General features: G+C 38.2%; 1 protein-coding gene across 1 annotated transcript in view; it reads left to right on the top strand.

Annotated features, from left to right (window-relative positions):
* CHM (CHM Rab escort protein) overlaps positions 1-23,632 on the top strand; it is a 51,620-nt gene extending 27,988 nt beyond the window's left edge. The window contains exons 9-15 of the mRNA XM_062503005.1: positions 7,410-7,487; positions 12,314-12,418; positions 13,297-13,360; positions 13,911-14,007; positions 16,267-16,359; positions 18,790-18,956; positions 21,607-23,632. Coding sequence (XP_062358989.1) covers positions 7,410-7,487; positions 12,314-12,418; positions 13,297-13,360; positions 13,911-14,007; positions 16,267-16,359; positions 18,790-18,956; positions 21,607-21,813 — 811 coding nt within the window. The 3' untranslated portion in view covers positions 21,814-23,632. The remainder of the gene's footprint in view (positions 1-7,409; positions 7,488-12,313; positions 12,419-13,296; positions 13,361-13,910; positions 14,008-16,266; positions 16,360-18,789; positions 18,957-21,606) is intronic.
* The last annotated feature ends 2,424 nt before the right edge of the window (positions 23,633-26,056 follow it).

Here is a 26,056-nt window from a genome sequence, read left to right as displayed (position 1 = left end):
TTCTTTATTGGTTTAAGCAGGGATGGTTTAGGGGAGAAAATGAAACTTTTATATCACTGTAATGTACATCCCAATATGGTGAGGTACAGATGTGAGGTTTCTGTCTCCATGAAATGGAGTCGTGGAACAAGGAAGGTCATTGGAAGCCTCCTGCTCTCCTGAGCTGACAAGCAGCAAAACTTTACTGGCTTTTAACAGCTTCCTTTGCTTCCTTCTTAGTACAGAACTGTTCTGACTCTTCCTCTAATGATGGAGCAATAGTCTGATGTTAAGTGAAAGTGAATATAGAAATATCTCGTTCTTGAGGAAAACCCAAACAAGCCTTCACATCTGGTACTGTGCTTGCTTTGTGAACACACTGAATTTGGGGCAGAGCAGGTGAAGTTTCCCTTCAGTTTGGTTTCAGATTCTTTCCTCTGGACTCATGCAAATAGGAACATGCAAATGGGATTGACTTTCAGAGAAGCAGTAGTTTTTTTCCATGTGAACTGAATTTTAGGGGGAATTGGTGACTGTCCACCATACCATCTCACAAAGATTCTGCAGGTGACACGTTGTGTCTCGTAAGAATTACCCAAAAACTGACAGATGTCAGGGTGGCAGTAGGTGCTGGAATATCCTTGGCTGCTTTGCCAGAGGAATTGGTGATTCTCTGCCTTCTGTGGGTGGTTGGTTAATGATGTGCATCTCCTGTAAACAGACTTTGAACTTTCCCGTTGTGTATTCAGTGGGCAGTGTCACCCTTTCTGGTAGTTCCTACGGATTCTGGCTGAAATTGTAATTTTTGTCTCTGTGACAGTGACAGCAGTAATTTAGTGATAGAGGAAAGATCTGATTAAGACAGTTCCATCTCTTTCAGTGCCCATATTTACAGGAAGATTAAGAGGCCAGGCTGAGATAAGATGGATAGTGTGATTGATTCTGAGGGTTCCTGTATGTATTTAAAAATGAATAATCAGTTTTACCTTTACATGTGCACTATTATCTGTTACACATGTCAGAGCTTCTGGGGTAGTCTCATGTCCTTTAAAATTCCCAATTATGTCCCTGTTACCATCTAGGAAGGTTTTAGTGGTCTGAATTCAAGACTGAACTTCAGGAAACCTGACTGCAGTAATTGATTAAAAGTTGGGTACGCCATGTTTTGCAGCTAAATCTGTACATGAGTATCGTGTCTCTGCATGTTAGCAAGATGAAGAACATTTCTGTGTGTGAACTGTATGATTCAGCATATTAATGAGATATTAATAAGAAATTGAAACAATGTTGATTCCTGGTGACAATCAAGTGTGAGAGACTTGAGTCTCAGCACATGTGAAAAAATCACAGGTGATTCAGAAAACATAGTGAGATATTAATTCAGTCTTCAATTTCTAAATACCTAATTTTCATATTTATCTATCTCTTATCACTTACAATTATTCCATTTCTTTGGACCAGAAAATGTAATTGGAATTACTGACAACTTATCACTGTTCCTTGGGTTGTACTAAAATACTGAATCGTACCAGGAGCTGCAGTGCTGCTTTCCTCTTAATTGTTTTCACTTACATTTCTGGGAAATAATAAACTTCAAATGTAGTCTGGCCTTTAAAGACAAACTTGATATATTTCTTCTCACTTTGTTGGAAGATGAATGCAAAATGGGCAAGCAGAGTTAGCAGGATTGTTTGTAGGATCAGTTGTTTGTTTTTCCCTCTAAGGAGAAAGTCTTTCTTGGGATAAACATGAGGGAAGTGAGATAATCCATCATTCTGAGACCTGTTCACTAGTGATGGATGGATAGATTGGTAAAGTAACTCAATAATCTTCATTTTTTTCAGGTTATTCACAGATCAGTGAGCCTTGTCGTTAATACAGCTATGGAATGCTTTTGTGTCCTTGCCCACAGTATTTCTCAGAATTTGACAGGAAAAGACTTTTAATTTGGAAATAACCTTTGTTGTGAAATGCATTAAGTAGATGAAACTTGGAGAATACCTTCCTGTTTTAGATTTTATCTTCTCAGTGAGTGCTTGTCAATTCTTTGTTTAAAAAATTACTTGCAAACATGGGAGCTGTTCTGCTCCTTGTTATTTCTGACTAGAAATTGTGTTGTGCAGGAGTTTATACCTTGTGAAGGCCTTCAGCCATTAGAATCTGTCACATGGGATGCTCTGGATCATGTGGATGTTGTCAAAGTGTATTGATTTCTCATCCCTAACTAGGCATGGAAAAGTTTTCAGTCAAGAAATTGTATTGAGGGGTCAGACTTACATTGTCCTACTCTCATTCTTGATCATTTCGGTTCATTTTAAAAACACATTTGGAACCTAAAAGCACAAAATACAAATGCTATTGTGAGATGCTTTTTCAGGGTTTAGTAATTAGGATAATGGTGATAATAGGAGGGAAATGTTTCTTAATATATTATTTGGTATTACCTCTTACCAGTCCCTTAGCAAGGAGATTCCTCCCTGGTTGTGTGGGTGTGTGAAGATTGTGCCTTGCAGGGTCTTCCTGAGAATTCTGACTCAGACATGAATATTTGCAGCATTATCAGGAGACCTGTGGAAATGACATGATTGTTTATTACTGGAGTAAATCTGAGATGAGGAGGCAAACTGCATTTAGCAGAGTCCTTTTTCATTAAACCAGAAGACAGAGACAGGTAGCTTCTTAAACATGACAGAATTAGTAAAATAGCCTTTGAAATTCATTGAGGGTTAAGAGAACTGGAATTTTTGTGTCTTTTCTGGAAGCAGAGAATACATTAATGGGTTTTATAGATGAGCTAATATTTAGTGACTGGTTCTAGTGCCTGGGTTTTGTGCCTTGCCCTGCCGTCTCTTCTCTGGGAGGGCAGAGCTGTTGTGTAATTGTAGCTGAATGACCTTGGGTGAGGAGCAACTGCTTCTCCAACCCCGTCCATGGGTTTTAGAGCCAGGTTCCATCCTTCCACCTCCCCCAGAGAGGAGCCTTGAGAGTGTCTCTGCACTTCCCTGCCCTTTTAGCAACACAGAAACAACTGGACTTTTCTATTTCCTTTTTTTTTTTCCCCTCTCCAGCTCTGGGGCAATTTCTTACAGTTACCACAATTGTAACTAATTTCTAGGCCACTTAAACACATTACCTGATGGCTTCTCACCTTACCTTCATATAAATAATCTGTTTCTTGAGTTTAGAATCCCAGAGAGTGATTCTTAACCTTGATTCACTAAGAAGGAGGGTTAATTGCAATATCCTTGAAAAAATAGATTGATAATGCGGTTAATTTTAAGAAACAGCACTTTTACATTGTGACAAGACTCATCAATAACATGGCACTTTTATCAGCAGCAAGCTGCTGGTACTGCAGTTGTTTAAATTACTGCCAGTTAACAGATTAAACATGGTCTTATTTTTGTCAACAGAATTTCCTCAGGTTTAGAAACACCCTATAAAATCTACACTGGCACAAAGCAAGGCTGAAATACAGAACACAGAAATGTATGATGAATTAAGGTTTTTATTGCATCATCTTCTAACATTTCAGTTTGGGAGATGGAATTGGAATCTTGAGCCTGTAAAAGGCAGCAGTGACTTCCCAAACCCCAAAACCCATACATCACATAATAGGAACTCAAATGTTCAAACTCCTGAAATAGTTGCACTTCAGTGCAGTGTGCTCATTCAGAATGCGTGGACAGTAAATACCAATCCTTGCCAGACTCTGATGAAATAGACTTAAATTACCCCTGTTTTGTAATTATGGAGAGAAGTGCACAGAGGGTCTATTTAGGGTCAGTGATAAGTAGATAGAGCTTTGTGCTCTAAACAAAACCAATCACACCAGTTGTTATCTTGTCTGTTTTACTGCCAGTTACTGTGTTTACTACTAGAACGTTTCACAGGATGTGAATGTATATCTCTATATATACAGTCTAAATTCCATATCATTTTCTATATTTCTATATATGCAGTCAAAATTCCATATAATAAAAATGAGCAATTTCTTAGTTTTAAAGTTAAATTTGGTTCTTAAATCCCTAGAAAAACTGTGAGATATGAACCTTCCTAAACCATGACGTATAACTGGGCTATTTTTATTTTTCCTAACTGCTCTTTCATCCCTGGTGTTTTTTCCTGGAGCTGTCACCACTGCTGCCTGCTGGGTCTCTCCCATGAGAAGTTTGCTGGAGCTGAAATGGGCCCAAATCCTTCTTCTCCCCCTGCCATTCCAACTCCTCTTCCTGCAGCATTTCCCAGTCACAGCCTGTTTTTCCAGAAGGAAGGGGAGATCTGGGGAAAGAAATCATCTTGCTGTGGGCTGTAGGCTCAAAATACTCTTTGTGAGTGAGCAGAGTGTTAGTGGGTAACTGCAAGAGCTCTGTGGCTGGTTTAGAATGGCCATGTAGCTGACTGGATTTAGACCATGGGCAGATTCTATAATCTTACAGGACCTTTTAAAATTTCACAGGAATAATGAACACAGCCTGCAGGAAAAAGCCAAAATATTTGATTCTACATCTGCTTCCTTAAGCGTTTATGTCACATGTTTTCCTTTCCATAGCTCTCCAAATGCCAGGACAGTTCAGGATGACATTGATTATTTTCTGCATTAGTTTTTTGATACCTCTTTTTTGGAGGGGGGCGGATTTTAGGTGTTATCCAGGTGGATGCACACACTGAGTTTTGGCTTTGGAATGGGAACCCTGTGTTGGGAGGATTAACCATCAATTTTTGTAGCTGTAGCTATTTGATTTTATTTGATTTGTCTGGAATCTACTTGTTAATGTTTTTAGAACACAGCAACATGGGAGGAAGGGCTGATGTTCTAGGGGCCTTTCAGGAAACAGAATTTAACGTAAGAGCCAGGTCACAGCTTGCTCAGTGTGTAAAAATAAACTGAAAGAGGACAATTCATTATTTCAGCACTTGCCTTGTTTTTCTTTGATCTTTCTCCAAAGCTTGCAGTGCTGTTCATGCAGCATTCAGCTTTAAGGAGAGAAGCAAGTAGTTTTTGCTATAGGAAAAAATGCACGGATAAAAAATAGTCAAATTTTAAATTAATCACAGCATGCATTTTAGAAAGAAAAAGACAAATTACGTGCTAGAAATAAAAAGCTAGATTTTGGTGGAAAATTATTTGATACAGTTTTAAAATTCACAGTGAACTAAGGCTAAGACTAATTTGAGTGTGGTATCTCAGTGCTGGAAATCGAGATGTCAAATGGAGAGACATTCTATTTTTGTTCAATTAATATCACAGAGCATTACATCAAAGCAGTAAACTCCTCTTGTATCAACAGATGCAGCAACCCTGAAGCCTATTTTCTCTCTTGTTACATTAGTGTTTAATTAAAGAAAACAACTAGTTGGAGGCAGTTACTTTCTGTGAAATGTAATGAAGATTTATTTTGTAAGTGACCTTCACTGTATTAGCTGAATCAGTAATCAGTAAAATTAATAGAATAATCAAATTATATACAAACTCATAAATCACTGTGAATATGCTGTCAAAAAATGCACCTTTTAATATATCCTATTGTTTCACAGCTGTATTAAAAATTGCAACTGCTGATTTCTGCCTCGATGGGGACTGAAATGACATTTAAAGCCTGTGGATGATGGAGGGCTACCAGGCCAAAAATTTTCACAACTGTTAATTTAGCTGTAATATGATTTGATGTCACCAGGGCAAAGTTGAAGCCGAGTACAGTGTTGTTTCTGTCTTTCAGCAAAACTTGAATTATTGGTGGAGGCAGTCGCCAGTTAATTAGAGTAATATCAGTTTAAATGTCTGTCATTTAGGGTTAATGGTATCAAAGAGTTGCCTTGTACTTCAAGTGCAGTCAAATCATCTTGAATAGCCCGTTGTATGAAAGTAATGCCAGAACAATGATTTTACTTTGCCATAAATTATTGGGGTGCCATTTAGTTGAATAGTTCAGTTTCTGTATTTAAATAATTTTGGCAATTATTAATTAATAATTTAATAATTTTGGCAATCATTTTCTTCCTAACTCTGTCATTTTTCATGCTAGGCTGTTTTAATAGCTGTTTTGGCTGTTTGTGATTGTTTAGCAACACAACCAGAATTCCTTTCCATTTTCATTTAAAACGAGAATTTTTCTGCTGGCCTATGAAAACAGGTCGTGCCCTCCTCCCCTGGATAGCAGGTTACTCTTGGAAAGAAGTAATTCACATTTCTGTGCAGCCAAGCAGCAAAGTTCTTTCAAAGCATGCTAGAAAAATAAAGTGTATTTATCAAAAGCCCCTAGCTGTGGTTGAAGTCAAAGGAAAACTGTAATTAATGTTTTTAACTAAGGAATCCAGTTCTAGTTAAGTGAATAGTGCTATTCTTATATGCAAGATATGAAATAAACTCCTCTGAGTTGGTTTGAAAGATCCTGGTAGCTGCTCTGCCAGGCAGAATGTGGATTGCAGGCAGCATTAGAGATAATAAACCCATAACTCCAGTTCTCTAAGAATTCTTCGGTGGATGTTTAACCTTTGTGCCATCTTCAACAGTCTCCAGATAGCCAAGGCTGGGAATTTTGGGATGTATCTCTGGTTTTCTATGAGAAGCAGGGGTATTTTTAGGGAACTGGGTATCCCAGCATGTCCCATGGTACTCGGTGGTGCTGGCAGCTCCTTGGGCTGCTGCCCTGGGAGTGCAGAGAGGGGCTTGGTGACACTGTGGCCCTGGCTGGGCTGCACCAGTCCTGCAGGTCAGAAGGGGCTGTGGGACTGACTGACATTAGAATGACAAAATAATGCCATTTTTGGAAGTCAGGTTTGCAAAATGAAAGTTTTCCAATTCATCATCTGTGAAGAGAGATCAAAACACTTTCATTTTAAAATCACAGAATCACAAACTGGTTTGGGTTGGAAGAGACCTTAAAGCTTATCCAGTCCCACCCCTGCCATGGGCAGGGACACCATCCACTACCCCAGGTTGCTCCAAGCCCCATCCAGCCTGGCCTTGGGCACTTCCAGGGATCCAGGGGCAGCCACAGCTTCTCTGGGCACCCTGTGCCAGGGCCTGCCCACCTTCAGAGGGAGGGATATATTCCATATATCCAATCTAAACCTACCCTCCTTCAGTTGAAGGCTGTTCCCATTGTCCTGTCCCTCCATCCCTTGTCCCCAGTCCCTCTCCAGCTCTCCTGGAGCCCCTTCAGGCCCTGCAAGGGGCTCTGAGCTCTGCCTGGAGCCTTCTCTTCTCCAGGTGAGTACTCCCAGCTCTCCCAGCCTGGCTCCAACCCTGCTTCTTTCGGGAGGCCTGTCAGTAAATCAGTGTTACCAACATGCCAGTAAATCAGAGTTACCAACATGCCAGTAAATCAGTGTTACCAGCATCTCGGTGCTTTGCCGTGCTGAGCGCTGAGCACTCGCAGTGCTGGCAGTTGCAGGGCTGCAGTGACCTTTGTTCCCCTGTGTTGCAGGCTGTGTGCTGTGTTTGGGGGGATCTACTGCCTCCGGCACGCCGTGCGCTGCCTGGTGCTGGACAGAGCCTCGGGACGGTAAGGCTGACACCAGGAACCTTCTGTTTATACGCAAAACACAGGTGAAAAATGTCTGAAGTCAGTTTCAAAAAAATGATTCTTCCCAAATCCTCCTTGGTATTAATAACACATCAACCTTGATTAAAAGTAATTTGTGTATAGGTCCTCCAGAACAAGGAAAGTGGGTCTAGAATATAGAAACTAAATTAATTTCCCTGTGATATTACTACAGCTCCTGATCACCCAAGCTTGGAAGACAAATCATTTCAGCTGCCGGGGGGCTGGTGATGAGTGATGTTAGTTTTCCTTGTGGCCTTACCTACTCTAATTGATTTTCATCAGATGACAACAAAGCCCTCTGTTATTGCATTTTTAAAAATGGAGCTCACCTAAAGACTCATCAGATTAATCTTTGCTGATAATGCATGTCACTCCAAGAGAAAAGACTTTAATGAGTTTTTAGGTAGATTGTTGTCATAAACTATGCTGCCCTCTTATTCCAGAATAAATTCTTTTACAATATCAGGCCTGAAGGCAGGTTTAAAGTTGAGCTAAGAAAAATCAACACAGAGTTTTTTCCATAGTGGCATTTTTCACACCTCTGTAAATTGTTGTATTTCTGTTACACACATTTTATCAGATATTAATCTAACTTCAGACTTTGACTGCTTTAAAGACTCTGTTTACAGCTTGGTTTCGATAATGGAAAAGTTCAAGATGTTATGTAGAAAACTTAATTTAGAAATGGTGTAGTACCAATTTATTAGGAGAATGAGTAGTTAAATGAGGGGGTGGTGTGTTTACTTCCCCATTGCTCTGCAATTCCTTGAGCACGATCTTTGTCACTGTATTTATCACAACATGGTCAAGTAGTAACTGTTTTCTCTGGAACTGGATAAACTCCAGATTTTACCTTTCTGCCAGTTCCTGAAGATTCTGGAGTTCACTGCACAGTTGTAGACTTTGAGATGTAAATGTGTTTCATCAGGTGTGTTGCTCCAAATGCATTATTCATATGCAAATTAAACTCTGTCCATTTCAGAAACTGTCATTTATTTTAACACTGACATTTGAGCTGTTACTGTAGGAAGTTTTATATTCCAATAATGTCTAAATACTTGAATTGCTCTTGCAGGGGGACAAAGCTGATAGTTGGTAGCAACTTCCAAACCTCACTCTGTGCAGATCTTAACTGGTCAGTGCTCCAGTTTCTGGTGGTTGCCCCAGTTTCCAGCTTCTGTTGCACATCCTGAAGACCTTTGAAATCAATGTTTTCTTTATAAGGTTATATGTGTTCCAGAAGAGCTGGAGTGCTGCTTTTCCATTAACCTGCCTTTATGTTTTGAATATAAGTTCCACAGGGTTCAACATAGTTGTCAAGAGTTTTTCTGGGCTGCTTTTGGGGTTCACGTAAAACTTTACCATTTTAGCATGATGGATTTTTGAGGAGCAGAATTACTGAAATACTTCTAAAGATTTTACCAGACATTCCAAAACTACTGAACTTTTAATAATGCCGTTATCTGATTGTGAATATGAAGAAGCATAACACATCCAAATATCCATTTCCTTTATCTTCAGTTTTGGTCTTGCTGTTATCTCCTTCCTCACTGTGTATTCCTTCCCTGCACCAGCTTGTATTTCCTCTTGACTTTGGGCTTCAGTGTTTTGCCTAATAAAAATCAGCTATCAAGTTGCTAATGAGGCTATTTATGAGTTACTGAGCTTTTGAGTCAACAGACCATTAATAGTAATTGGTAAGAGGCAAATTCATATCTGGTTGTCAGTACAGCTGGCTCTGTGCTTGCACAGGCAGCTTTCCCAGGTTACAAATGGCTCACTCAGCACTGCAGAAATGCATTGTGCAGTGGTCATTAACCAGTTTATAGCTCCTTCCACAGCCCTCCAGGCTTCATCCATGCCTCAAGGCAGTGATTTTTTCTCTATTTTTAATATTCCTGGTTTAGTACACATAAGAAAGATATATACTTCTATCTATAGCCTTGATTTTCTTCTAAAACTTTCAGGTTAGAGTTTAATTAAAAGTCTCTAAATATAACCAAAGTTTATTCTATTTTTTTTCTAGATGTGGCTAACATTGCTTTTTCACATTTTCCTATCCATGCCTGTATATACAGAGAACAGTAAATTTCATACCGAGCTCTACAATTATTTCTATCCTTTTCCTATAGTTCTTTTTATAGTTTTTCAAAGTAAGTTTCAGGCAAGGCAGGGTGTAAGAACAGAAATTTTAGACATCCCTATTTTAAGATTTTAGTAAGGTACTTGAAAATACCTGGTTTTTTTTATGCATTGTACCAGATCTGCTGTTTTGGTAAGTTTGTGCAACATCCTGGATTCTTGGTAGCACTGTGATGCTCTGTTAGAAAATAAAGACCATGTTGTATTTCTGAGCCTGAGGAAAAAAACCACATTGAATGTATGATGATGTTGTTTTTCTCTGTGTTTATTATTCATCACTTTTCTGTGTACATGTAAAATTTATTCATAATGGTGGGCATTTTATATTGGTCACACTTCACACATGTTTCCAATTGCATACTTCTGTCTCAAAATGGAAGAGATGTGATAAATGGACATTTATACATCTGTGATAAAAAGATAGAGCAAACATCCAGTAATTTACATATCTGCTGAAATACTGCAGCCTGGCTTTGTCAGTGCTGCTGAGTCCATTTCAAGGATGTCGCCCTTAGTCCATTAGTTTGGATAATGAGCCCTATAAAGTACATTTATAACTCGTGGCACTGCAAGGAGATGGATTCTAATTTTCATCCTTTTATCCAGACACATTGAAAGAAGGTCAATGGAGGGTTCGCTGTGATTCATTGTCGCAACACAGATCAGATGACAGAGACCTGATAATGTCAGTGCACCAGTGTTTGCTGCATGTGGAAGCACTACTTGAAAGAAATTTTCTCAGCATCACCCTTTGAAGTAAAGTGGGACTGAAATGAAAAGCTCTCTCTCTCTCAGTTTAAAATCCTATCACACATATGACCTGCTGCTATTCCTGAACAAAGGAGAGGAAACAACACTTAGCTGAAAAATAAAATGTGTCGTTGCTTTTGCTGGCTTTGAGTGATGCAACATGACATTTAATCAACCTTTCCCCTTCCATAATGTTTAGGGGGTGGTGGGGAAATTGTTTCATAAACAATAAGAACGGTTATAATTAGAAATGAGCTGCAGCAGCTCGACTTCCTTGTTTATTTGCAGTATTCAAATGAGAGTTCAAGGATGAAATCACTGGGGTTAACAGTTGGGAAAAACTTGTTCAAGTTGCAAGTGATACACACGTTGGGTAGGATTCGAAACTGAAGAATGTTAGATGTTAAACAGTGCTTGTACTGTTGTCAAGGTACCTGTTGGATTTGAAAATAGGAATATATGTAGGAGCCAGATGCCTGGGAGGTCAGTATTAGAAGTCAGCGTTACAAAAACATGTTTAATAGTCATAAATCTCTTACATTTACAGATGAGGACTGTGTGTGCACCCTTTTTCAATTCTCATCTCAGGAACAACTGGTTTACCAGAGCTGGTGGGAGCTGGTTGCTATTGCTTATATAGATTTGGGTTTGTAGATCATTATAATCACAGAAGCTGACAAATAGCTTTAAGTTACAGAAATATTGTTCATTCCTAAGGCATAACTTCCATGACAGATATTGCACAGATAAAGTTGCACTGTGATAAAACTCAGGTAAATCTGCACATGATCTCTGGCTCAGTATTGTGTTCCTTTGGATGTTTCCCTGTGCATGCACACGTGTGTAAGTGTGTGTGAGAAAATTCACTGTTTTAAGTCCTTATGTGTTAAATTGTTGAAGCAGTGATAAAGTCATTCAGAAAGGTTTAATTTTTTAAAAAGGTAATTTTCATGCTCCAAGAAAAAGTTAAGTAAAGGTAATTTGCTTTATTTATTTAGGCAGTAAATGTTCAGGTAGTGTAGAAGAGAACACTGATCATGGATGTAGAATCAGCAGAAGAGGTTGCTTTAGTGAGTATCTGTGTGCAGCCTCTCTTTTCTTTGTGTGTTATATATGATGTAGCTTCATATGCCATATATAGATGAAGTTTGTGCTTTCACAGAGAATTCTGCCCCTTAAAATCTGAAATCTGTATTCTCGTTCAATCTCACTGAATGGGTTCATTTCTGTGGGTTGCATTTCTGTCCCACATCTATTTCTGTCCTTGTTCTATGGTGAACATTTGTGTCGTTCTTAAAACACCAGGCTTTAGTTAATCCCTTTGTGTGTAACTTAGAGGTAAAGGGTATATTTAATCACCAACACAGCAACTCACTCTTGGAACAGTCTGGTGCACTCATTTGTCAGGGAGCTTTCCCAAATGTCCTAAGTTAATTTGCTATTTAATTTGTCAAATACTATTGTCAAAATAAACTTGGTTTTGGTAAGGGTGTCTTTCTGAGAAAGAAACTCCACTGCAATAGGGTAGTACCTACAAAATAATTCACAGTTTTATTTTTTTACATATTAGGAGGTAAGAAATGTGGAACTAAATGCCAGTGTTGTAAGCTTGTATTTTCTGTAAAAGGTGAGCAATTTATTAAAGTTGGGATATCATTGTCTGTATTGGTATTGCATCTGGAAAGCTGCATATTCCAGGTAGAATGTGTCAGTCTAGCATTTGGTGATCAGTTCAATTGGTTTAGGGGTTCTCATGTTCAAGAAGTACATAGCTAAATTAATTGAAAGATACAAATACCGTGCTGTGTAAATCAATTTTAACAACTTATGCATGCTTTTGCTACCTTACATCAAAATTTCTTACTGTGATTTGTTTGTTCTTTTTTAAACAGGTGCAAAGCTATTGTGGATCATTTTGGACAAAGAATAAGTGCCAGCTATTTTATTGTGGAAGACAGTTACCTCTCAGAGAGCACATGCACAAACGTGTGTTACAGGTACGTGGTAAAACAAAAAACAGAATTTCTTTAAATAATGATGTGTGAAATACCCTGCAGGTTACCCTACCCTGAGGAGCCTCTTGTCCACTCCTTTATTTTTGCAATACAGTTCAGTTGTGTGCAAAGTATTTCTCTTCTTTTAACTGGAGGATATATTGTGTGCTTTCCATAGTCAGGTTTTCTTCAGTTGACATTGAAATCATACTCCCTCTTTCCATATGAAAAATCCAAGAGCTCTAAATGTGTTAGGAATTTCATATTTGCTAAAATGTGTTTGGAAGGTGAAGGTGCCAGTTGCTGTCCTTGCTTTAAATTTCATAAATTCAGCTTGAGACGTGTACTAAACCTTACTGATTTCTGTGATTTGATTGTTGTTGCCAGAAGCACTGGGCATGGCATGCCCTGCTTCTGTGTCAGCACACAGCAGGTGAGGGATCAGCAGAGCTCTGGTGGTGAGGGCAGAGCAGGAATTACCCCAGGAATTACCCTGGGCTCTGCAGGAGCACGGACTGCTCCCTGCTGCATTTGCCCTTCATCACAAGGCCTTCATGTGCTGCTGCTAATCTTGATCAAATAGGCAAAAGAGCTTTTTAAAGAGGGGGAGGTGGCTGTTTGATACAACTGCACTGACTCATTTATTCATCACCTGCTTGGGTCATTGAAAATACTACAGTGGTGTTCCAGGTGGGATTCTGCTTCAGCAACGGGCAACATATCCCACTAAGAATCATAGTAATTGAAGTTATATAGTGAGATACCCCTGCTAGTACCAAAACTATGATTCTAAATTGCTATTTTTTACAGTTTTGTTTGCATTTTGCATAATTAAATAGATTATATAATTATTTTTACATCATTCTTTTATTTAATTGCAGGCAGATCTCCAGGGCAGTGCTCATTACAGATCAGTCTGTATTGAATACAGATTCAGAGCAGCAGGTACACTCCAATTCTGTATCACTTGTCTCATGTTAATATTTAGTTGTTGGTAGGAATTAAGTCATTAATTCAGTTTTGTTTGTGCTCGAATCAAGATCTTTAGTCAGCTCTCTACTGGTAATTGTTTCATTTGTTTTAGTGTCTATAAAACTATTGCAAATTTTAGTTTAGTCTAGTTCACTGACTGAGATTTTCCTATTTGGCTCACACTATAATTAATAGAGTTTCTAAGCTGCTGTCTTAATTTTACTTGCTTTTAATAAACTGTTACCATGACTATTCTGTTAATTATTTCTCTTGTCTAAATTTTTTCCAAAGTTCCTTTGGTTTTTTTAAACATTCCTTTTTGCTGTTCTCATTGTACACTTGATGATGCTTCTTTGGATCTGCTTTGTCAGTCTTTGCAGTCCTTCATTTCAAAGGCTGTTAATCAGTGTTGTGTTCATTCTGTCCTGGTAAAGTAGAAAACCAAACTGTGTACTTGCAGTTCCTTTCCACGTGAGGTGAGGATTGTGCTGCTTTCCCTCAGGCTCTGCTTTCTGCTCCCCAGGTTTCCATTCTGACAGTGCCTCCCCTGGGCCTGGGCAGAGCCGCAGTTTGTGTCATCGAGCTCTGCTCCTCCACCATGACGTGCATGAAGGACACCTGTAAGTAAAAGAGAATTTCCCTCTTGGCTCTGGCAGCTCTGGAGCACAATTGAAAATCTCTGTGTGCTGTTCCTATGCTGCACAGAACACAGGGAGCAGTGGCTTCCTGCCATGGTGGAGCTTCTTGGACTCATTTTTTCTTACACAGGAATAAATTCTCCTTCAGGAGATAAAAATCATATTCCAAAGCACATGAATCTTCCTGGTAATTTGTCATTTGTTTTTTTTCAAAATGGGCTCCCTTAGCTGAGCTATTAAATGGGAACACCTGAAATACACTGTATTTGGGAGCTTTTCATCTTCTGAAAGAATTCTGTTGTTGGTATTTTATGCAAACTTGAAATAAATGAGCAATCAAATGCTCATTTTGGGTATTTATTAGAATAGAATAGAGGTTACCTTACCTAATTCTTTTTAACAAGAAATAAGTAACTGTAGCAATAACCAACTTATTTTGCTGTTTAAGAAGCTTGAACTAAGTTCTTTGCATATGAAAAAAGAGTAGAGTAAATGATTACATCATTCAAAGTTATATTTCCTACTAAATAACAGTTAAAAAATACAAGCTTGTAATTAATTAATAACTTAGTACTATAGAGCATATTGTTGATATTTAAATAGCTGATTTCTTTTTATTAAGGATTCACAAAATATATACAGCAGGAAGTGAAATTAATGAAGGATTGATGTTCCATAGATCTCAAGTATTAGTTTCAGAAGGATTTTTATGGTGCTGAAATATTAAGGTTTCTGTTATTTACTTTTCTCCATAAATTCATTTCAGAAGAGAAGGTACTGCCTTCCTTAATGAAATTTGTCTTCATATATTGAAATAATAAAGTTCTGTATTAGGCATAGCTGAGTTCCAGTTATGGGACATATTTCATCATTTTTAAAAAAACTTTTACATCATTATCTCTAAATGAGTTTTAACCTGACTGATTTCTCCTTGGAACAATTATTTAAGATAAGTATACAAATACATCTACTCTTTGATCACACTGCACAAATGACAGGCACATCATCTGTATTGCCACTTGAGTGGAACCAAACTCCTTCACTTGCCCTAAAAATGGAGGCTGTAATGATGAAATCAGGAACTGAACTCATCGTTCTTCTTGCTGGGAGAATTACTTGAAGACAAATGTTGGCAACCACTGTAACTAATGCAGTTATACCTGAGTAAATCAAATATAATCAAAATATATACTGATGACTGTGACTCATAACCATAACCTTAAAGATAATAAAAAAGATTCTATAGAAAGTAAATGATGTGAACTTTAGTGATTTATAGCTGGGTTTTTGAGGAAAGAATAGATTTTATTACAGTGTTTGGGATTGGAAGCATCTAGTTGAGGTTAGGGGGAAACTTTGATTATCACCACCCTTTTCCTTATTTTAGTACATATTCCTTCAGACAGAAGGTTTGGTCTGGGTTGAATAAAACAATGTTTGGATGGAATCTGTATGTGTGCAACCTGAAAGCAGAGGGGCATGAAGGGTTAAATTTCTGTTCCTGATGGAACCAGGGTCAAGATCTGTGTAATGTACTAGAAAATAATGACAACAAATACAGCCAGGCTTCAGAGAAGAGACAAAGATGTCATCTAGATTTAAAATAATACCAGAGCTGTGCACTGCTTTTAAATGCATCAGAAATGTACAGTAATGAAGAAAAAACTGATCAGTTTAAACTTTGTACAGTGTTCAATTCCTTCATAATTTTCTGATGGACGCTTCTGTGGTGAGAAGTTTCCAGGAGCAAATGAGTCCAGTGAGGTGGTTTTATGAAAAGCTTTAAGGTGAGGCTTTTAAATGAATGAATGGCTGGAAAATCAGGTGGGGTAAAGCAGTTGGTTCTGGATCTGAGCAGAGGTCAGTGGGACAGAAAAGGGTCAGGAGCTGCATCAAGTGATTGTCCAAGGAGGCAGCAACTGCAGAGTCTGCAAAACAGAGCAGATAAAGGAAGTGTTCAGCAATAGTTCCTCCCATCTAAGGAGGGGATGAATAAAATATTGTACAAAGGGTTGTACATCACAGAAGTAACTTGGAGAGTTCTGAGGTGTTTCCAGAGAATTTCTCTGTGTGCTCTACATACACTGTATGTCCATAGTACAGCACTTCCCTGGTTTAAAGGAAGTGATTTGGTGAAGAATTGTGATTTCTAAAAACCTGCTGTGCCTTATAGAAATTGTAAATGTTGTTTATCTATCTGTGTGTTGGTGATTGGAATTAATTTGTGTTCTCTTTTGCCAGATTTAGTCCATCTAACCTGTCCATCAACTAAAACTGCAAGGGAAGATTTAGAGCCTGTTGTACAGAAGTTATTCAATCTAAACACAGAAAAAGGTAAAAATAAAGAAATTGGGTATTTTGATACTATCTTGCACAACTATAATTTACTAAAGTAGCTGTTACTGATTCCTTCAGCTGTGGTTTAACTTCGGTATCCAAGAACATGACTGTAAGTGTCTGGGACCTTGTTATTTTTCACACTTTCTTTTTCCCATAAAACACATTTGCTGTTCGGCACATCGTTGAAAGGTGCAGTAGTGAAATGAAATATTTGTGAAATTTGTGGAAGCTGTTTGGGTTGTTCTTGCCTCTTATTCTCAGGCTGTTGCTCAGCCTCTTGTCTTCAAGTGTTTCCTTGTTTGCTGTTTGAGTTGAAATTCTCTGACGTCTGCTGTAAGCAGTGAAAGCATAAACTTGTTCTGTATTATCACAAAGATAACATTTCCAATAATGAACTTCTTGACCCTAAATTCAAGGAAAGCTTGGCTACTTTTTTGACCTTTGTCCCTGAGATGGACAATTCCATGCCCCAGAGGAAAGCAGCTGCTGATGGAGCAGTTGGTGCCTAGAAGGAAATTGTTCTGAAATACTTGGGCTAATTCCACACGAGTTTTTGAAATGTAACCCTGAGATCTTGAATGTCACCATATTTGTGGTAGCTGCCCACAGAGTGAGTGATGTGCATTTGGGAGATGCTGCTGTGTTCTAACCCTGGCAGAAGCAGTTTAAATACAGTGTGCCTGTGCTGCAAGGCAATAAATCACATTTCTCTGAGAGGAAACAGTGCTCAGCTCCCAGTGAAGGGGTGTGTGTTGGTATAAATGCAAGTTACTAACTAAGATGTGGGAGAACTTTATAATATTCCTAATTGATTTGCTTGTAATATTTAAAAAACAACTTGGGTTTGTAAATAGAAAACTTCATTAGACTGGAGAGTTGCAAACATTTTTCATTTTTATATGTGTTAACTTAAAGCCTGCTAATTTTCACCTTTTAATATTTAACTTCTATCTTCAATTTTCAAGACAGTGCCATGTCTTTCAAAGGCCTGGTGAAGAGAAGATCAGTTTAGTGTCTTCTAATCATTTGGGGAGGGGTAGCATTAATCTTAATGTTTGAAGTGATCCAGTTTCCAAATGATAGATTGTTTAGAAGCTGACTGAAATTCTTCTGTAGGAACTCTGTGATCATAGGGGTCCTCAGGTGCACTGAGGCACTGAAAAGCCAGTTTTCCCTGACACATAGGCCTTTTTATCATCAGGATGAGGTAGTGGTCGTATTTTAATTAAAATGTCAGAACAAATACTGTTGGAGTTATTGAAAATGAATCACCAGATAAAGTGAGCACTGGGCCATGGCAGGTCAAAGAGGCAAAGTCACCTGGAGAAGAGGACTCCATTCATTTTCCTGCCTAAATGAGGAAGAAGTAACTTTTATGAGCAATGTGAACTTTTAAATATATTAAAGAGCATCTTGCCCTGTATTAAGGCTCAGACTTTCACAGGCTGATGAATTTAATTTATATTTCAAACACCACAGTATGAGTAGCACCTATTTTTTTTAACTATTTGACAGTTATAAAAAGATACTGAATGAATAGCATAGATTTATATCTTTTTTTGTAATTCATCTGCTTTAAAATACTGTTTTGAATGCCATAGTTATCAAGAAGTTTCTTCCTTGGAAAGAAGTAAATCTCACAAGGTCTTTTACAAGCTTCATTTACTTTAGAGGAGGTAAAATATAAGAAAGGGGACAGCAAATATTGCAAACAAATAGTATCTATTAAGCTCAGAAACTGTGTTGTGTATTCCTCCATTGCATTGTGCACTGTGAAAAAGTGACCTTCATCTTCTTAGAGGTTTTTCTGCCTGTGTGTAGAGGGGTGATAGTAGAGCCGTGAGGAACAGATTTGGAGCAAGGAAGTTGAGTTTGTGATAATTTTGTATTCTTGATGAGTATTGCAGAACAGTGCAACCCTCAGTAAGTGCAGGTAAATACAAATGAGTCATTTATTTTCATTTAGCAGCACTGCCACAATTAGAGATTCTATGTACAAGGGTAAAGTATGAAACTAGGGGAAGAAATGACACATCAGAAATATCTATTCACAGGGAATTCAATGCCTTAGGAGCCCAGGCAGGACTTGCTCAGTCTGTCATGTGCTCTGGGAGTTTATCCCCAGTGAAGGAGATAATATGAGAGGTTTAAATTTAAACCAGGCTTCTTGGTAGGGTGCTGGCAGTGATAACTGCTGCTGGTGTGCTGGAGGGTGTGCAGAGAGAGGAGAGTTTGCATAGCTGTGCTTGGAGAGGAAAGGGAAAGAATGGTGAAGGAGAATCTCAGAAAGTTAAGTAAGTGGCATTTTGAAGAACAGAAATACTTCATTGCAGTAATTCCATGGTAAAAATTTGATTTCCAGTATGCTAGATTGCATTTCTACCTCATCACACAACACTAATTACTGCAAACACTCCTTTTCAGAGACTGAAAATGAAGAACTGGAGAAGCCCAGAGTCCTCTGGGCAGTCTACTTCAACATGAGAGATTCTTCAGGAGTTGAGAAGAGTTCCTATTCTGGCTTACCCTCCAACGTTTATGTCTGCTCTGGGCCAGACTCTGCTTTAGGAAATGACTGTGCTGTCAAACAGGTTTGATCAGATTTTGGTTGCAGAACTTGAATTTTAAAGAAATAAGTCCAGTACAGTCTGGGTTATTCTGCTATACAAAAATATACGTAATAACTCTGCAAAATTATAAAACTAGGCAGAAAGAGAGATCAGGAAATAGTTACAGTCTTTCACCTGAAAGGTAAAGGAGGAGGTACAGTACAAATCAAAGCCAGAGAATTCTGTCTACAGTTCAAGTTGGAAGGATCACCAGAGAAGTTTAGGACACAGTCCCAAACCAGAAACTTACTGGGGGAAAAGCCAGCACAATTCCTAATGTGGGCCTCCTGCCTCAGTTTACCTACTCTTTGCCTAGGTATCTCTGTAATGCAGGATTTTCCTTTCAGAGATCCCCTGGATAAGGAAGGTACAAATTCTTGGGCAGATTTACCCCAGCAGCCCCTGTGGGGTCAGGGCATTGCCAGAGACAGGAGAACACTTCACAGCTTTGGAGGGTTAAGTGTCACTAGGCATTTTTAAAGCTGTGCTTTTAATGGCCATGTTCAGACAATGTGCATGCCATCTTCTAGCCAGTTGCAGAATTTTTTATGACTAAGTCATAAACCTCTTAAAAATAAGATTCTGAAGTGGAAAGGCTGACATAGCCTGAACTGCAGGGTCAGAACAGTGTCATTAAGGGCTAATAGTAACCTTCATTTTGCTTTACAAGGCAGTAATTTGCCTCTCAGAGGGATAAAGAACTGTAAAGACAAAAAATAATGCAAGACTATTATTATGGTAGCAGTTTTAAATTGTAAATTAATTCCTTTCTAAGTTTTATTTTTTCAAACTTGTTTAAAACAGGGTATGTTAAAAACTGGTTAAATACACTTAAAACCCACCTATTTCTGATTGTAACATTTCTAACGTTCAGGTTTGTCTTCCCTTAAGAGCTTTTCTTCTTACCAATGAACGGTGATAGGATAGATCAGGCCCTGTTTAAATATTCTTGGTGTTGTAGTTCAGCCTTTGTGTTCAAACTGTTGGCCATCAGTGAGAGAGATGCTAAGCAGATCTCTGAGGAGGAACCATCAAGAGCTTAAATCACTGCCTTTTAGACAAAAATAGAGTCTGCATTTTTTTGAATCTGATTTAAATTTTGAAACAAATGGTCACAAGTTAAAGTGGAAAATATTTCAGCGTAAACATGTTTATAATTCAATGTAGTGTGTGAGAGCAAAGTGAAGAATAAGCTGAAGATGAAGCAGGAGTCACACCATGCAGGGACCTGGTAGACAAGTGGAGGAGGGAAATAGCTGTAAGTTGTGTATCTTCCAGTCCCAAATCACTCTCACCCCACTAGGAATGGGATGGGAATCTCCAAACAGGAGATATTTGCAAACTCATGGATCAGAACAGCCTAAAATAACCCAGTGTGTGTATTAATCCTGAAGATAACTTGGAAAATTATATCTGATTTCTCTAATCATTTTGGGATTAGTGCTTTAGTGATTATTGCTGGGATTTATTTCTTCATTACCATCAGTATTTCTGAATTCTGAGTGTCATGCTGTGTGATTCCACTGCTGATACATTCTTGGGAAGGCAAGACCACAGCTCTTACAGACAACTCTCCATCTACACCTCATATACAAATTACTGTCCCCTTGTTTTATTGTAATTCTGGGTTCAGTTCCTGGTGTGATACTGAATTAACGCTGATGGTTGCATTTACTTGCCCTGAGGACAGGCTAAATGAAATGAAGATGCCACTTATGATCCTTTCAAACTCTGTATGTGTGGATCCAGTAAAGCATCTGGCTTCCAGTTTTCTGTGTTTTCACTGCTGCAGCCTGACATGAATTATTATGAGCTAAAGTAATATATTCCCTGACATATTTCAGACTTCTGAGGTATCTTCATGGTCATGAGAGGATGTACTAAAACTGTCAGGCCAATATTTGTCCTTTAACCTATTTATTTCTGTATTGGAAGGATTTCAGAGTTAATCAAGTGTTGTTAGTTTGGTCCTGGTCCCTGTAAAAGTTGCTGTGAAAGTCCACACAGTTTACCCATAAGTTGGGATGCAGTAAAACAGGAATAGAATTTAGTTGCTATGCAAGGGCTTTACATGCCTTTATCTTAATGCTGGATTCAACTGGACACACATTTCTCAGCTGATCCACTAAATACTGAAGAAAATATTGTCTACCATAATTACTTCCATTACATATCAAAGTGTTACAATGGAAGAGTTGTTAAATTATTGTTTATTCTGTATTGCTGGGTTTCCTTGTTATGTGCAGTGGGTTCCTCTCTCTGGAAAGAGCCAAGATCTTTCCCGTGCTTTGCTTTGGGCTGCAGCTAGGGATGGTTTAATAGTGCAAAAGATCAGTTGGCTTCCAGAAAAAATCCTCTTTTCTTGTTCTCAATACAGCATAGAATGACCAGCATTTTTTACAAAGCCCCATGCTGTGACTTCCTAGTAGAACAATGTAAAAAGATTAATTGCTTTTTTTCTTCCGAGGTCTGGAAGAAGGAATGGATTTCCCATGTGTTTATAGTACTGTCAAAGTACTAAATCACCATTGATTTGAAAGAACAGAGGTTAATCTTAAATATCTGTAAAATATTGCTTCAGGGTGTTACATTTCAAGGTAAAGTTTATGTTATTCTTCTTTTTCCTGAATAGGCTGAGACTATTTTTCGAGAAATGTTTCCAACAGAGGAGTTTTGCCCCCCACCACCAAATCCAGAAGATATTATTTATGATGAAGATGAGATTGAGCCAGAAGAGTCTGGATTGAATAATTCACCAGAGACAAAGCCTGAATCCTCAGCTGAGGAGAGCAGTAGTGGAGATGGTGCTGCTGTTACAAAGGAAGAAATGAATGAATGAATGAATGAATGAATGAATGAATGAATGAATGAATGAATGAATGAATGATGTTCACTTAGGAAGAGGTTGACCCAAACTAGAACATAAGGGAGAAAGGGTAAGAAAAAGAAGTTTTAAACCCCCAGAGATGTGTTATTTGCCATTGCCTTACTCCCCTTAGCTTGGATCATCCTTTTTAAGTAGTTTCATTGAGAGCTGAGGCACTTCTAAACAGTCGTAGATCCACAAGATTCAGTGGTATTTGAAGCTAAACAAAAAAATACAGAATGAAGCATCTGAGCTGAAAGTGATAAAGTAGGATTCATGATTTATTGAGATGATTTTGTTTTGTTTTACATCTCAGAAAGAATCCTCCATCTTTTAAAGAGGCAACAAGTCAAAACTAATCAAAAGAAAAAAGTGCAAGTTTGTTCACCAGTTAGAAGATGATTTCTACTAAAAATCCTTGGATCTCTGCTAATTAAACAGCTGAAAGTGAGGCTCTGTCCTTCACAGTGGTCTTATGTATTGAATTTAAGGGCAATGATATTGACATTGCTGGAGTGGCTTGATTGTTGATGGTTTTGAAACTGATGCCATAGTCAAGTAGGAAATAAAATCCAGAAGATGTTCCTCACATGGAACTATTTTACATTCAGTTTTTTTTGGTAAGACCTAACAGATGACACATTTTCACTAGTAACTTCATTTACTAGAGTCAGGAAAGTGGCAGAAGTTAAACTTCATGCCAGATTTCCCAGCAAAATTCAAAGCCATAAATGGAGCATTCCTGTTACTAGTCTCTCTGGATTTGTTGCACTGTTTGGTCCATATTTACTTTTTGAGTCAATACTTACTTTTTTGGGGGGTCTGAGATGTTTAAATGACCATCAACTGAGGGAGTCTGTGGTAGAGAGAAGGCTCAACTGATAACTCCAAAGGTTTATATTGATCCCAGTTAATAGGATTAAAATTAGTATGATAGCTGTAAACTATGCATTTTGTAATGATAAATCATGAAGCATTTTATACAGTAAAATTTATTGAACTATTTATGAACCTAGTTTGTATGAAAAAACTCCAAAATGAGAAAGCTGTTGTAAATGACCATGTTAAACTTGGACTTCTTAACCATGCTTGAAATCAGATGAGAAGTATTTATCATGTACTTAAAGATTTACTTTAAAATGCACGCCCAGTAGATCAGTAGCATCTCTAGAGTTGATGAGTTGGGGTTTAAACTTCTTCATGAAGGTGGATCCAGTTCCAGCAGTGCTTAAATAGTGTAAGTAAATAAAAAAATGCCATTGAGTCATGAACATAGAGCTCTGCCTGGCCGTGCCACAGCCAGGCTTCTGTACAGTCCTGTGGTGCCTGTGCCTGCCCTGAACCTGGCTCCAGGCCAGAAAGGGGAATTTATTTATTTTTTTACAGCATAAATGATACTGTTCTCTTTGTCCTGCATCATGTCCACAGTCCAGTTTGTATTTCAGGGTTAGTGTTTGCACCCTTTGTTGGATAGGTGCTGGTGTATGTGTTTGCATAATCCCAAAGTCCTCAGTAAAACACTTGGCTGGAATGTTCCCAGTGTTCAACAGCTGTAACCTCTGGATGCTTGTGATTGAGCAGTTATTTATATATATATAAATATATATATTAATAAGCAGGCTGCCTCTTCATTTAGTTGTAATTTCTGTTTATTGGGAAGCATGAGTATATGGTGATTGATTGTCTTTAACATCTGCAGATCTGTAAAAGAGCTCAGTGGAGGGACCTGTCCCTGTTTGTCTCTCAAAAAACAGGGATCATAGCTGAATCTCTTATCTGTGTTTACAAGAAAATTGCTTGATGAAAATTAAAGGTTTGCTTGCAAGTGCATTGTCCTGTGTTTTCTTTCAACTCTTTTTCAAAGAAAAACAGTTCATTTTTACCTGGGGTTTCCTGAGAATTCACTTGGCTGCTTCCAGCACGAGGACACCTGTAATTGCCAATATGGGTACCTGTGTTATCAAGTTTATATCAATTCATGTCTGAGTGCTCTGTGTCCGTGTGAAGCCAGGTTTGGAAATTGTGCAGATTTGATTTGAGATCCAATGACTGATGTACACGTTGGAGGCTGTGACTTTACACTACATTGATTGCTTAAAAACTGTTTTCATGTCTCTTTCCTAGGGTGAATGGAAACATTAAATGTTTTTCCTATGGTACTTGAGTACCCAATAGCTCACTTGCAGGAGCAGTAGATCAGACTGTTGATGTTGGTATTTTACAGAAATCATGTTCTGAACTGCATTTTGTTCTTTCTTTAAATGATGTAAGCATGCAAAGTGAGGATTAGGCTTATTTGAAGTCGTTTTTAAGCCTTGTCATACAGGATGTATTCAAAAGATAACATGACTTTTTAAAAACTGGCAATTTATCTGTAGGATTATTAATAAATCAAGTTAAAGAAAGATAAGGTTAATTGAATTTTTAAACAAGTAGCTGTATTATCCTTCAAGCACCTTGGAGCTCATACAATATTCACACCTTTTTTTTCCTAAGGAGTGCTTTGATATGTTTGAATTCCTTTTTTAATGAGTACTTTCTTTTTAAGTTGGTTAATTGGATTAACCCTTCATATTCAAAGAGTCCATTTGATGCCATTTTCCCTTCTGTGGCATTGCCTGGACTGTAGGACTGCAGGTGGTTACTGCTCTTTTGGAGGCATTTTTCAGCCATGAAGCTGCTTCGTCTGCTTTTTCTGGTGATGATGATGCTTAGGGCCATTTGACAGGTAATCATTAGAACTTGGATCCTTGCAGACTATGGGGTCTTTTCTCCCATCATTGCAGGGGGATTTATGTGGGCAACTCCTATTAATGTTAATGGGACTTGCATGTGTAAATCCTCCTTGCATCAATGGGAAAATTGACCCTTGAAACAAAATATCTGCGAGTTAGACTTGCTGATTCAGGAGCATCCAGGCACTGCTGGAGCATGTGGTGTTTCACTGGAATGCTCTGGGCAAATTTTCAGGATTTTCTCTTTTACATTTTATATTTTATATTTTCCATAGACTGAATCTTGTCAGAGCTTCCTCAGTGATTCTCTTTGTGTAGCTGGGAAATTTCCCATTCCATACTGAGCAGGTTGCACAGCTCCTTGGGTTGGATCTCATTTTATTTTAGCCCTCTCTCTCCCCTCTAAATTGTTGTGCTTCAGCAGTGTGAGTTGCAACAGCTTAATTTCAAGAATAATTTGCTAGTGATGTATTGATTAATGACAAGTCAGAAGTATTAATGTACTGTTTTCACACAATAAGAGGCAGGGTCACTTACAATCCATAATCTCATCTGGAGAAAGGAGAAAATTAATTTCCTCAACACTCATGTGCTTCAATACCTTGGCAGTACAAATAAGAATGCATTTTATCTGTGGATAAGTTTTTTCATTCTCTATTGTGTATGGTGTTGTTCATTCAGTTACTTCTGTAGATATTTTATATAATCTGCAGTGCATTTTTGGGTTTTACTTATGTGGTGATTTTGTATCAGTAGCAAGTCATCTCTTGGATGTAAAAAGTCTGGTGTGGAGCTACAACTACCCTAAATTGCTTCAGAGATCTCTCCTGGCTTTTCTGCCACAGTGCTCTCTTCAGCCATTAATTACTGATAAGCTCTGCAGATTCTGGTGGGTTGTCTTCTGTTCATGTTCCTTTTTTAATTATTTCTGAGGATTTTGTGCCTGCCATTAATGCAGTTGCTAATTTTCCAGCAATTTGCTGAGATCACATCGTGAAGCAGTCGATCTGTCCATGGCTACAATTCCTAACAATTTTTCTCTAATGGTATATATATGAGTATTGTATGACAAAAGTATTAATTAATGAAAGTTTATCAGTTTTGCAGAAACCAACCACTATAGAACATCCAAAAGTAAGAATAACCTGTGTTACCAGAATTGTCAAAAATATGTGGGAGGGTTGTGGTGGCATGTGGTTGCCTGCATTCCTTGGGTAAGCAATAATGCCAAGTATCTGTGGCGAGATGTAGAAGTGGTTGTGGCACTGGAAGTTTGAGACACTGATAGAAAACATCCACTTATTGCAACCCAATTTAATAGTAAGCTTGCTGCAACGATCAGATGGAAATCTTAGCTTAGGTGTATGATTTCAAGAACTCAAAATGTGATCAAAAGTTGTCATGAGAGGATTCTCTGAGCTGCAGAGGTGAGTGGTAGGAAATGGTCAGCGATGTGGAATTCATGTTGTCACCCTCATCTC

The sequence above is a fragment of the Cinclus cinclus genome, chromosome 15, assembly GCF_963662255.1.
Source record: "Cinclus cinclus chromosome 15, bCinCin1.1, whole genome shotgun sequence".
NCBI lineage: Eukaryota > Metazoa > Chordata > Aves > Passeriformes > Cinclidae > Cinclus > Cinclus cinclus.
This window is presented reverse-complemented; position numbering and strand designations above follow the sequence as displayed.